We start from the raw sequence: 12,459 nt of genomic DNA on the forward strand, positions 1-12,459 counted from the left end.
CAATCAGGATTCCACTGCTTGGGTATTTTTCTTTCTGTCTTCAGAAAAATACTTTTGGGTCTTATTACATGGTATCTGATTTACTCACATCTGGGTTTGTTTCTTGCAAAGAAAACTTGCAAGGTGGGCTCCTGGCATTGGAGCCTTATTACAAAATAATTCAGTTGCGCACACAAAATGATTCATTTGCAGGTATCTGGAGATAGTAAAGTCTTTGGTCTTTAGAAAAATGAAGAAAAAAAAAACTTTTATTTTTGAAAGTAGTCTTCACCTTTGTATTGAATTTTTAGGTCTAAGGAAAAAAGTCTATATGAATAAGAGTTCAAGACTTTTTGTGAAACTTTTATGTATATGTATGTATTTATGTATATATATATAGATAGATAGATAGATATAAAGATGTACATGATTATAATTGATGAGTGCATTTGCCCACATTTACTTGTAAAAATATTAGAAGGGGACTGTTTCTGTATTCTTGTTACCTGAGTGTGGCCCACAGACTAGCAGTATCAGTGTGACTTTGAATCATGTTGGAAATATGTAATCTTGAGTCCCACCCCAGACTAATGAATTGGAACCTTAGGGGCAGTTTCTGAGAATCCAGGAATCTGTGTTTTAATACAGCCTAGGTTTATGTACATACCACCAGAACATATAATGCATAAATGGGCTGCATTGTAACTGAACATGCAAAAGAATTCCTCCTTTCATATTTATTGAATTATTGAATATTAACTTTCATCTCTTTGGTGTCACAGGCTCAGCATTTTCCATCTTCTGGTATTACCCACATGCCAGACAAACCCTATCTTCTCTAGAGTCATTCTCAGACATAACCAGTATGTTGTTCTAAATATGCCTGGTACTAATTTTCGTTAAGTAGTCATCAGGTATGCATACTGAAGTCATTAATAGACCAAAATGTTCTAAAGGAACATTACTAGCTAATAAAGAGCCAGGTATGTAAAGACAATTTCAGCTGCACTTCAAAAAACCACTTAATTCATTTTTCTTTGAGTACTTGAATAGGGGTACATCCAAGGTTTCATGAAGAAAAGGGATTTCTCTTTCAGAGCAACATTTTTGCAATCTAAACTGATAGAATCACGGAGGTGGGGTCATCTCCAGAGCTCTAGGGAAAACTCTCATCTCAGGGGGATCTAGAATCTGGGAAGGGGGAGACATGGACTCAAGTCTCAGCTCCGGAAGAGCAGCTGTGTCATGTTGCTCAAATTCCTAACCCTGCCTAGGCCTCAGTTTCCTTCTTTAAAAAGGGGGGGGGAGGGGATCTAAATAAGGAAGAGGGTTCATACCAGCAGTACTGAAAACTGCACATTTAAGGATCCAGGTCAGGTCTTGGAAACCCCAACACAATATCCTCCTGGAGATTAGGATGATGTCAACAGGAGAATCAGGCTCCGTGTAGGACAGTAGGTGACTTGGTTGTACTCAGACTTAGATTCTCACTTCCTTTAAAAGCTTGTAGAGAGTCCAACAAAACAAGGGGCTACCAATATGTAAACTCTGATTTAGAGCTTACAAAGCAATGATTAACTGTTATGTTTAAATAAAGATAATAGCATTGTAAAAAACAAGGAAACCCTCCCAAATCTTGCCATGTGGGAAAACATTGATAGGCTTTGCAAAATAATAAAAGCTCTAAAGTATAAATGTTTTCCAAATACCTTCCAATGCCTCTTCTACTTAACCTATTGAATTTATGTTATTAACGGTGAGCCTGCTGTGTGGCCAGAGCAAATTGTACACATTGTAGTCTGTGTGATAATTATGTCCTTGGAGTTGAGCAGTCCACAACCCATGCGGCTTTGCTTGGCAGGCTTGGTAAATGACTTATCCTTTTTCTAAAAGTACAAAATTTTGTATTCTTCTAAACGCAATTTAGAATACAGACTGAACTGATATAGCCACTTATAAAGAATATCTCTGTATAAATAAGTAGTTTCTTGTACTTTCATAGCGTTAGTCAGTTGACTTCTATTCAGATTTGTTGACTACCAATTATCAGAACTGGCTTAGTCTGTTTCTGTTCATGCGTAATGGCCTCTTCATTCCTGTAAAATGAGACCTGCTGAGGCATATTCAGGTGTTTTTTTATGTAAACATATTAGCTTTCTAATTTATCTTGAGCATTTTAAGAATACAGAATGTGTTTGGCAGATAATGTTGGGACAGAGCCAAGATAATGCAGAAATCTTTGGAGGATTTCTGTTTGAATCTACATATTTGGGGGAAGAGTCAGAAGAGACCCACATGGATTTGGTTCTTGTAGGCTTATTCCTTTTAGGAAATGATCCTTCGCCCATTGTGGAAAATTAAAATGTCCCCAGAGAATAAGAGCTGGGTATATTTACCCTTGACCTTTAAATTTTTAGACAAGAATCCCTGTGAAGCAGATCAGGAGCTCTGTGTTTAGTCTCTGTTGCTTCTGTTGTTGATGAAGTGTGATCCTTAAAGGCTGCCACCAAAGCATACTATGCAATTTAACCATCAGAATGATCACAGTTCTGGGTCATCTCAGCCTCACTCTAACTTGTTGTAACTCTTTGCCAGAACTTCTCCTCTCCTTGATGGCTACGATATCCCTTCTTTCTGAAACCAATTTCTTTAAAGCCAGCACTGGATAGCAGGAGCAAATCTGAGCTGCAGGAAACTGACAGCATTACCCAGACTTCTCCTGAGAATCTTCTCTGGGAGAGGCAATATTCCCAAGGTACAGAGAACAGGATTTCATCTTCTGTCTCTGGATCCTCAACTCTATTGACTTTAGTTGTGATTTTTATTGTAATATTTGTATCTATTATTTTAGATTCCTTTTTAAATTCCATTATTGAGTGATTATGTTGTCTTTATAAAAAAAAAAAAAGAAAAAGAAAAAAAAAGCTTAAGTTCACCCACACCACCAGCATCACCAATTCTTTCTCTCAGAAGTAACTCTCGTATAATTTGTGTATCTTTCCAGGTCATGTTCTATGTATGAGCATGTGTACATATAGAAATATATAATCTCCTTATGTGGACTTTTTAAAAATGTAAGTGGTATGGGGATGTATATGTTGTTCTGAGAGCAACATATTTGGGACTTACTGTCTTAGAAACTTTTTGGGATAGGACCAATACATCAATTCATGTCATTCTGACTGTTACACAGTACTGATGGTATTGAGATAGCATAGTTTAACCATTTCCTTAGTTAATCTGCTATTTCAAATAATGCTACAGCAAAAATCTCTTTCTAAGCTTCTCTATGTATATTTATTGATGCAGACCTCCATAACAAATTCTAGAAGTAGAGGTGGATCAAAGTGAAAGTGCATTTTAATTTTTAATCAACAACACAAAATTGCCCTCAAAGACAACTATATTATATAAGCATATAGTCTGTGTTCAATAGCATACATAAACTCTACATTTCAATGACAATTCCAAAATATTTCATAGTATATGCAAGTGATATAAACAGGTGAATATTTATGTCAAAACATCTATATAATTTTTCTGGTCTATCTAAATAAAACAGAGGCTAGAATATACCAAAAAAATCCATGAATCAATTTCTGGTAGAGCCTTAAGTCATGTAGGGATGCCTAGAGTAGTAACCTATTAAGTTAAATGGTTTTACACCAAGAATGACAGAAGATCTTCAAAATGGCAGCCTTATCAGAGTCATTTCACAGTTTTGTTAGGATGGCCACTAGAGTTGTCCTGTAAACCTGAGCCACAAAACCCAGTCCATTCTCACAAGATGCCCTTTGCTTAACTACTTTACTTGTAGTTCATAAATGCCACCCTCGTAGCTGAACCATAATATCCAATCAAATTACGAGCTGATAGATGTAACAAAATGCTTACAGTGATTTTTTTGGTTCATATTTAACTGTCTTTGCACCCAACTAAATGATCTGTGAAATTTCCTAATTCTATTGTCCTTCTTTGCCAGATCATTGAAGTATCAGTGAAGGGTCAGCATTAACACTCCACCAAATTAATCAGAAAAGCCAACTCTTAAGCACATCTCCAGAATGATTTTTGCACGAAATAGTCCCCTTATGCCTCTTAATTTTTTTCTTTTTGCACGTTACTACTGTATCGCATCATGGGACATTAAGCATATTTCAACTCGTGGGACTAACTCAATCATGTTTTTAGAAATTGAAAACAAATGTTGTAACTGGATGAATGATAATATTGAAGTAATAACAATTTCCTAGTAGGCGTACTTGTTTAATGGATCGTGTAGTCTTTCAGCTTGTAAACACTGCAGTGTCCATCACTCACTGAAATTGTTGTTTGTTTGTTTAAAGGCTAAAGTTGAGCAATAATTTGGTTTGCTGCACAAGTCACAACAAATACAGAGTCTGTGCTCTGATTCTCATTAGTGGAACCATTGTCCTCACTGAAAGATAACTTAGAAAGTTGATTTTACTTTGGGGATAACAGGGACCAACATAATGCTAGACTTGATTTAAAAGTGCTGTCTTCCTCCCTTTTAAAGCTGAGATTTTTCTGTACCATAATAAATAAACGTACTAGATTGTGCTGGCCTCAGCCTGAAGCACAGGGTTATGCACTCCTTTTTTTATAGATATTTAGAAAAATCTGTCTCAGTGCTTGGCAACTACTCTGACAGAAAACAGATAAAAAATAAGGGTGGTTTATCAGTTTTGCTGTTCTTATCATGTTTCAGGTTGAAGGCTGTTGAAATGATGAAAAACAAACAGCACTAAATAGGGTTCCGTCATTATCGCTGCTATGGGGAGCTGAGTTTTTCAGGATCAAAGAAAAATGCATTTGCTTTCAGAACTACAATTCTTCATTTTGAGAGGTACACTGCACTCAGATACTGATGGGTAAAAAAAAAAAAAGCAAATTGGTGAAGGAAATAAAATATGAGCTGCTATGGGAACTTGGATATTCAAACAAAAGTAGGCTGGCATACTTTTTAAAGCTTTGAATTTTCAACCTTCTGTTTCTTAAAGAGAAAAATGGCGCCTGAGGATTGTTGTCTCTGAGCAACTGGAGTGAAACATAAGCACAAATTGTTTTCATCTCATCAAATGAAAAGAATTCTCTTTATCTTTGCAAACATACGTTAAAGGAACATTTCCATGCCGGGGCTATTGTGGACGTTTCTGTATGTGTCCTCAATCCAAATGAGGACCTAATATTTTTAAATGTGTACTACTTTTTTAAAATTTTGCAACTATAATTGAGTACCTTCAATTTTCCTGCATGGAAATTGCCCCATTAAATTATCAAACACAATAGAGGCCAAGAAACTGGTGACCTTTCCCTCAAGCTGATCATCACCTGGGGTATGCATAATATCAGGAAGTGTGGGGGCATAGTATTTGCTGATGTCCTTTTGTTTACCCAGAAAATAAAAATAAAAACAGTTGCTGAAAAGGTGACATAAATTGTCATGGGAGTTCAAGGAAGAATAAAACAAGAGGAGAATCTCAAAGCTTAAGTGAATCTTGAAGGCAGATAAATGTCAACAGGTAAAGATGTTAAGGTGGAAAGATCTGCGTAGGCAAAAGCCCAGAGGTAGGAAAGCTTAAAACATGTTTAATTAGATTGATGCCGAGGGGAAGTCATGAATCTTGTAATAAAATATTGCCTGAGAGCCGTGCCATTTTAATCAGGAGGCCAGGGCCTAAGACAAATGCAGATGAAAGTTTTCCACCTTCACATTAAAGAAAAATCCCACAAGTACTTGAGACAAAAACTACTTTACAGAAACCGAAAGCCAGATGGGCTTGTGACTTCTTCAGAATACAAAGGAAAATCCTGGAACAGTATGTTTAGTTTGAGAAGTTTGATACAGAATATAACCAAGTTGTTGGTCATATGTGAAAGCAAAACAAAAGCACAAAAACAATTTGTCAGATATTCAAGGCATCAGAAATAATATCCATGTGTGTTTTATATGAAACATTATTCAAAGACCTATTGTAGCCCACCAATAGATTTATCAAAGAACTTGAAAATAGATGAGCCATATCAGAAAGATGAGCATGGAAAACAGAATTATTCCATAATTGCTGTTAATATATTTATAAGTCTAATAAAATGTCATAAACAATACTTAAAGTGGGTAATTAATATGTGGAACATGATTGCTTTTTTCCCCACTGCCTTCCAGCCACTGGCTCTTTTGCTGTGGTTACTCAAATGTGCCAGATTCTCTCCTAGTGCCTTTACTGGGCATTCTTGTTCTCCACCCTTCTTGGTGTATCCAACAGTTGTTTGTCATCGAGGAATTGCATTTGCCTGCTGGGGCTGCTTTAACAAAGCACCACAGACTGAGTGGCTTTCACAACAGAAATCTGTTTTCCAGGATTCTGGAGCTGGAAGTCCAAGCTCCAGATGCTATCAGGGTTGATTTCTTGCCTTTCTGACTGGGAAGACTGTCTCTGATCATGGCCTTTCCTCTCATCTCTTACTTCTACGTGGATGCCAGTGCTGTCTCATTGGAGTCCACACCTGACCTCATCTAATTTTAAGTATCTCCTTGAAGGCCCTATTTCTAATACAGTCCTTCTGGGGGATTGGGACTTCAGTATGTGGATTTTGAAAGTCGGGGCACAGTTCCATCCTTAACAGGTATCAGTTTGAATGACATTTCCTCAAATGTACTCTGCCAGCAGCTTGCATGTTTGTCTCCCGGAAATTGTTGAGATTTATAATTATTTGTTCATGTGACTACTTAATGTCTAATTCCCCCACCAAATAGTAAGATGAAAGTATCGTGCTTTTTTCCCCCTCATGGCTGGCACATGGTAGGCACTGGGTAAATATTTATGGCATAATGACCTACAAGACATTATGAAAAAGTACATAGCAAATGTGGAAGGAAGAACAAAGTAATAGACACTTTCCTCTCTGTCCCTGGGTGAAGGGAATGTACAAACAAGGATAGTATATGCTACTGCTGAATGTGTACCAGCCAACTTGGAGTGTGTGGGGGGGAAGTATAGAACTTGCTGATTTCCTTGGTGCATATAAATATTCCCACCACGATTAATATCTAGCTACAAGCCTGAGATCACTAGAGAGAGAGGTTCAGTGGCAGATCATTATATATTAGTTTCACCTTAAGAATATGAGTAATATACTGTAAAATAATTTAAAAGCATGTATTGTAAGTATTGTCTATGTTTATTTAAGCACAAATCCTGAAAAATTAATAATTGTCTTTTGCCAGCTCCAGCACGCCACTGATAGATAGTTGAATAAAATTGTAGAGGTTGAATGCATAAAAAATATATAATTTATTATTGTGCAGGTGAAGAGGCAACAACAGGCCAAGGTGACTTTTTAATTTTATACTGGAATTTTCAAGGAGAGAGGTTGAGAGTGGGAGGAGTAGATTCAAGAGGAGAAATTGCTGACTACACTTGCAGTCTGTTTAGTTTTGAGAAAACTTGAGAGTGTTTGAAATATAGGTCTTCCTTTGTGCTCAAAGAAAGGGCCATCACTTTGGGACTCCTTTGTATGGAGACTATTACTGAACCATGAATGGGAATGAGAGAAAGGAGGATAGAACCTTGGAGCATTATCCTACCTTTCAAGAAAAGGTAATGGCATATAAATTAGCTTAAGAAATGCAGATGGAACAATCTAAAGAGGCAAGTGGATCAAACAACCTAACAAAAATTACATACTGAGATACAGTCTGAAGGGGCACCCTTCACTTTCTGAAGATGACATTTAGAGTTCATCTTTGGTTTTTTTTTTCCAACTTAGTAGGAATTCCTCCCTCTCAGAATCAGTGGAACCATGACCCAAGACCACAACACAGTTCTTTCTAATGAATTTCATCTACCACATGTTTCAGCTTATTCTGTAATATCTTGGGATAATTACCAAATCTCCTCCTTTCCTACTGTCAACCTGAAGAGGACATCTGATGTTTCCCATATTCCCTCAGCCAGTGTCATGGAAACCAGGGAAGAGGGGCTTTTCAAGGAAACCACATTAGGGGTAGTCACGCAGCTAAAGGGAGGTTCTGGAGGAGCAGGCTCCGACAGAGCCACCATGCTTGGCAATTGCTGCGGACCCAAATGGCAGAAAGCAGGACGAAGTAACAGGGGTGCTGTGAAACATGCTGCTAAATTTTAGCATCTCAAACCTGCATTTGAGTCTCTGTTCTGCCGCCTGCCATGAGCTGTATGACTCAGAGCAGTACCCAAATGCTATGAATCAGGAAAGGGAAAAGGAAACCAGCATTTACTGAATGCCATGCAGGCACTAGGTACTGTGGTGGGAAGGCTCTTGATTGCTATCTCATTTGCCATGACAACGCATGTGAAAGCAGGAAGTTCCTTGAATATGAGATGGTGGTTATTGGAAATAGGCAGACAAAAGGGAGACCAGCTTGAAGCGGTAGATGATAGCAAGATTTTAATAGCCAAATCTCCAATGATCCTGGAGCTGGAGCGACGCTAGCATAATTTTGCTAACATCACATTGTGTGTTCCTTGCTGTCAACTTCAGAGGTAGAATTCTAGAATGCACTTTGTAACTGCCTCTTTCTCTGTGTTTCCAGAACACTTGATATGTTTAAGTCAGCCTTAAGACTTAATGGATGATAATACTTACTCATTAACTAATGTTAATTATCACTATCAGATTTAAGGAAAGAGAAAATGACAGGGAAACCCTGCCATCTCACAAGTTTATTTAGTAAATAAACTAAATAATTTTGTGATTTTTTTTCCCTAGTGTCACACAGTCTGAAAAAAGTACTTTGAACTTCACTGTCTTGCAATCTTGCATCAAGCTAAACACATATCTAATATTTAATAATAATATTAAACCCTTCAAGAACTTTTCTCTCTCAAGAAGAGATAACATAAATTCCAAGTCAGCAAAAATGGATAGTGAACAATATTTTGTGTTTTGTGGGAAGAAAAACTATTCATCATAGCTTCTCTTTTGTTCCTTTTCCCATACTTTAGGATTTAGACTCAGGCGCATATTTAATTCTATTTCTCTGTTTTGTTTTTGTTTTTTTTTGAAAGAATATAATCAAGAAAACATAATGCCTTTTAGAGTTGGAGTTATTCCAACCAGTTTCGCAAGATTCTGTAGTATCTTTCTGCCAGACACTAGAACCATGCATCATCCAGACATTTAAATGGTCCCTGATGCATTTTTTAAGAAAATACTCCTGCCAGTTATCTAGAATTGACTTGATATACAAGGCTCAGTATTAAGACTTACAGTGTGGATTCCACTAGAAAGAACTACAACGTGAAGTTGTATTCATTTAGAAGCAATGCCCAATTAAAATGAAGACAATTTAGAAAGACAACACAGAAAAAAGTAAAAGATGATACTCATACTTTTAGAAACTGACAAACGTAGGGTTTGAAAGAAACTCAGAAAGATGAACCTTTGCATTTTAAATCTGACACAGGTCCTTCTAACTGTAGTTCAGTTGTATACCAACAGACCAAGATGGAGAAACCACTTAATGTTTCCAACCTTCTCATTCCATACCAAGCACTATGCAGAGTGATCTTAGATATTCTTCACATAATTCCGAAACTTCAGCTGACACAGAATTGCATTCAGAGACTGAAAGAACCCTGCTTCCTAAGTAGGTTTTCCTTGCTTGAATGGGCTGGCTGCTCCTTACATAAGGCCTCTATGCCAATCACAATTTCATTTACTTATTTCACAAACGTTACTGAATGTTTAGTGTGTACTCTTGGTGCAGGGCACATACAATGCAGTTGCTGTTCTCAAGATGTGCACTGTTGTTTATGAATGTCTGCCCTTTCAGATTAACTAATTATACAGTTTAACTGAGACCATAGTGGAGGGGTATTTAAGGTACTAGGGGATCTAGAGAAGAGGATGGTTCATACTAAGTAGGGAAGTGGGGATAGACAATGACAGGGAAAACTTGCCACCTACCAAGTTTATTTAGTAAATAAAGTGAATGAAACGGGACTTCATGAATCTCACTGCATTGGAGCTGCCATGCTAACAGAGCTCCATGTTCATGTTTATATCTGGTTTCTAATTGGTTTGGTGCCAATGATTTCTAAGACTCTCTGTACCAAGAAGACTTTTGCATGATATCTCAATGTCATGTCAATTTGTGGGTTTAAAACGTGAATGGGGTTTTATTATCAGCATTCAGGGATTCTCTGGCATAAGACATAAAGCAGTAGGTAATTTTAAAATAATGTTTATATCAAATTTTCTCACTTAGCCTGGTCTACAACCACAGGTATTTATGTGGAAACTGGATTTGATCTACATTGTTCAGTAATTAAAGTATTATTTTGTTAAAACATATGTTCTCTTACCATCTTATAGCCACAGAGCACCAGAGAAAATTTGCCATTTTAGTTGAGACAAGCACCCCAGTGCTCACTAAAGTCATTTATTTTGGAGTTCTGGTCTATTCCTTGCACAGGGACCTTGCCAGACATATGAAAATTTTCACACATTGCTCCCAGAGCCAACAGTATGATTTTATAAGTCATTTCTTCTCCTTTGCTGTTTCAGCACTCTCAATTCCCCATCACTCCTGTCTTTCAGGTCCCATTTCAAATGCCACATTGTCCACAAAGTCAACATTATTTTTCTCCTCTTGTATGACAGTTTTATAAACTAGTATATTCTTTGATAGATTCTGAGATAGAATTAAAATCCAAGTCATCATCATTATTGCATCCCATTTCACTTAGCGAAGTACTTCATAGTTCTTTGAAAAGATGGACAGTCTGGTTGAACAGGCAATTAAATGGACTGTTAGACACACTGATGACAGCAGGTGGCCTATAGCAAATGAAGGAAGCTACCTCTTACTTGATATCTAAGAAGTTGATCCATACCTATTCATGTTGACTGTGTGTTGACCAGTCAGGTAAACATGTCTGATGAAAAGAAAAAGAAAATATTTTGGACTGAACCATTTTTGACACATAATGTACTACTCAGCCTGAAAGATTTGATAAATAGTAAGCACACAAGGTATATGTTGAAGTTGTAAAAACACAGATGTATTATCTTCCTAGTATTCTTTTCAACTATAGGATATTTCAATGTTTCAGGCACCTGACTCTTTAATCCAGTTCAGAAAATTAGATTCTTCTTGGAATGACAGGTCTTGTCTAGCCATTGTGCATTGTTGACTTTCTCATGGCCTCTTCTTGAATCTTTTTCTACCAACTGGAAAATGACCCATGAGTCCAAAAGTAATGGAGTTTTAAAAACGCCTTAGAGCTCTTCCAGTAGCAAAAATTGAGGTCTTTATTTTCACACACAGAACACTTGGATGTCACCTGGAATTTCAAGATACATTCAACTTGGAAGAAAAATGGAAGAAAACAAGGAACATATACTCTCCACCAATGGCTTGTCGTTAAAAATCTCTTTCCAGAATACTCTATGCTATTTTGTGTGCAGCATTTTAATATATTAATTATATACGTCTCACTAAATTAGTCTTAGGACTTCCTTATTGAGTTTCAGAATATGAGATGTTTTAAGTTGAGTGATTTACTTAATGCTTTGTTTTATTTATTTATTTATTTATTTTGTAAATTGAACCACAGTATTGAGAGTGTTTGGGGAAGAAAGCCTTCTTAGATCTTGACCAACATTTAAAAATAGCTTCTAAAATGTAAATACCCTAAATATTTGTATTTTTATGTAATGTTTTAAAAAATATACATGTTGCATTGTTGTGATCAAGGTGCATGGTAATTGTGGATTTAATGTTTCTACCTGATGAAATTAAACTAATTTGGCTCAGTATTTGGTTCCCTGCATTCCAGTAATGGTGCTTAATAATACTTTTGACTTTAGAGGGATAGAAAATCATCACAATAACTCCAGTAGAATTCCTGATTTTAAAACATAGTTAATAAGAATAATAAAATTACTTTTATTATGTGTTGGTTCCCTGATAATTTTGGCTTTTCTTTTCTCTGTTTGCCTTGCAGTGCGGGAGTTGGCCGGACTGGTTGTTTCATCGTAATAGATGCCATGTTAGAAAGAATAAAGCATGAAAAAACTGTAGATATTTATGGCCATGTAACTTTAATGAGAGCCCAGAGGAATTACATGGTTCAAACAGAGGACCAGTACATCTTTATCCACGATGCACTGTTGGAAGCAGTGACTTGTGGAAATACCGAAGTGCCAGCCAGAAACTTGTATGCCTACATCCAGAAGCTGACACAAATAGAAACAGGCGAGAATGTCACAGGCATGGAACTCGAGTTCAAGGTATGGCATCAGCCGTGATGTGGTTATTAGGAGCAGGTCAATTCTGGGATTGTCTTTGAGAAGTAGCCTTACTTCCTTAACCTTTCAAATTTTGAAGTACAAGATTCATTTGACCTTTAGGATCCTCAGGTATCTGATTATAAAACAATTTCTTCCTCATTTTCCTTTCTATTCTTTGCTTCG

General features: G+C 36.8%; 1 protein-coding gene across 50 annotated transcripts in view; it reads left to right on the forward strand.

Moving 5' to 3' along the window:
• Ptprd (protein tyrosine phosphatase receptor type D) overlaps nt 1-12,459 on the forward strand; it is a 2,156,260-nt gene that overhangs the window by 2,130,138 nt on the left and 13,663 nt on the right. For all 50 annotated transcript variants that reach the window (XM_048806967.1, XM_048806968.1, XM_048806990.1 and 47 more), the window contains one exon: nt 11,991-12,276. In XM_048806967.1, coding sequence (XP_048662924.1) covers nt 11,991-12,276 — 286 coding nt within the window. The remainder of the gene's footprint in view (nt 1-11,990; nt 12,277-12,459) is intronic.

The sequence above is a fragment of the Marmota marmota genome, unplaced genomic scaffold (genome assembly GCF_001458135.2).
Source record: "Marmota marmota marmota unplaced genomic scaffold, marMar, whole genome shotgun sequence".
Taxonomy (NCBI): domain Eukaryota; kingdom Metazoa; phylum Chordata; class Mammalia; order Rodentia; family Sciuridae; genus Marmota; species Marmota marmota.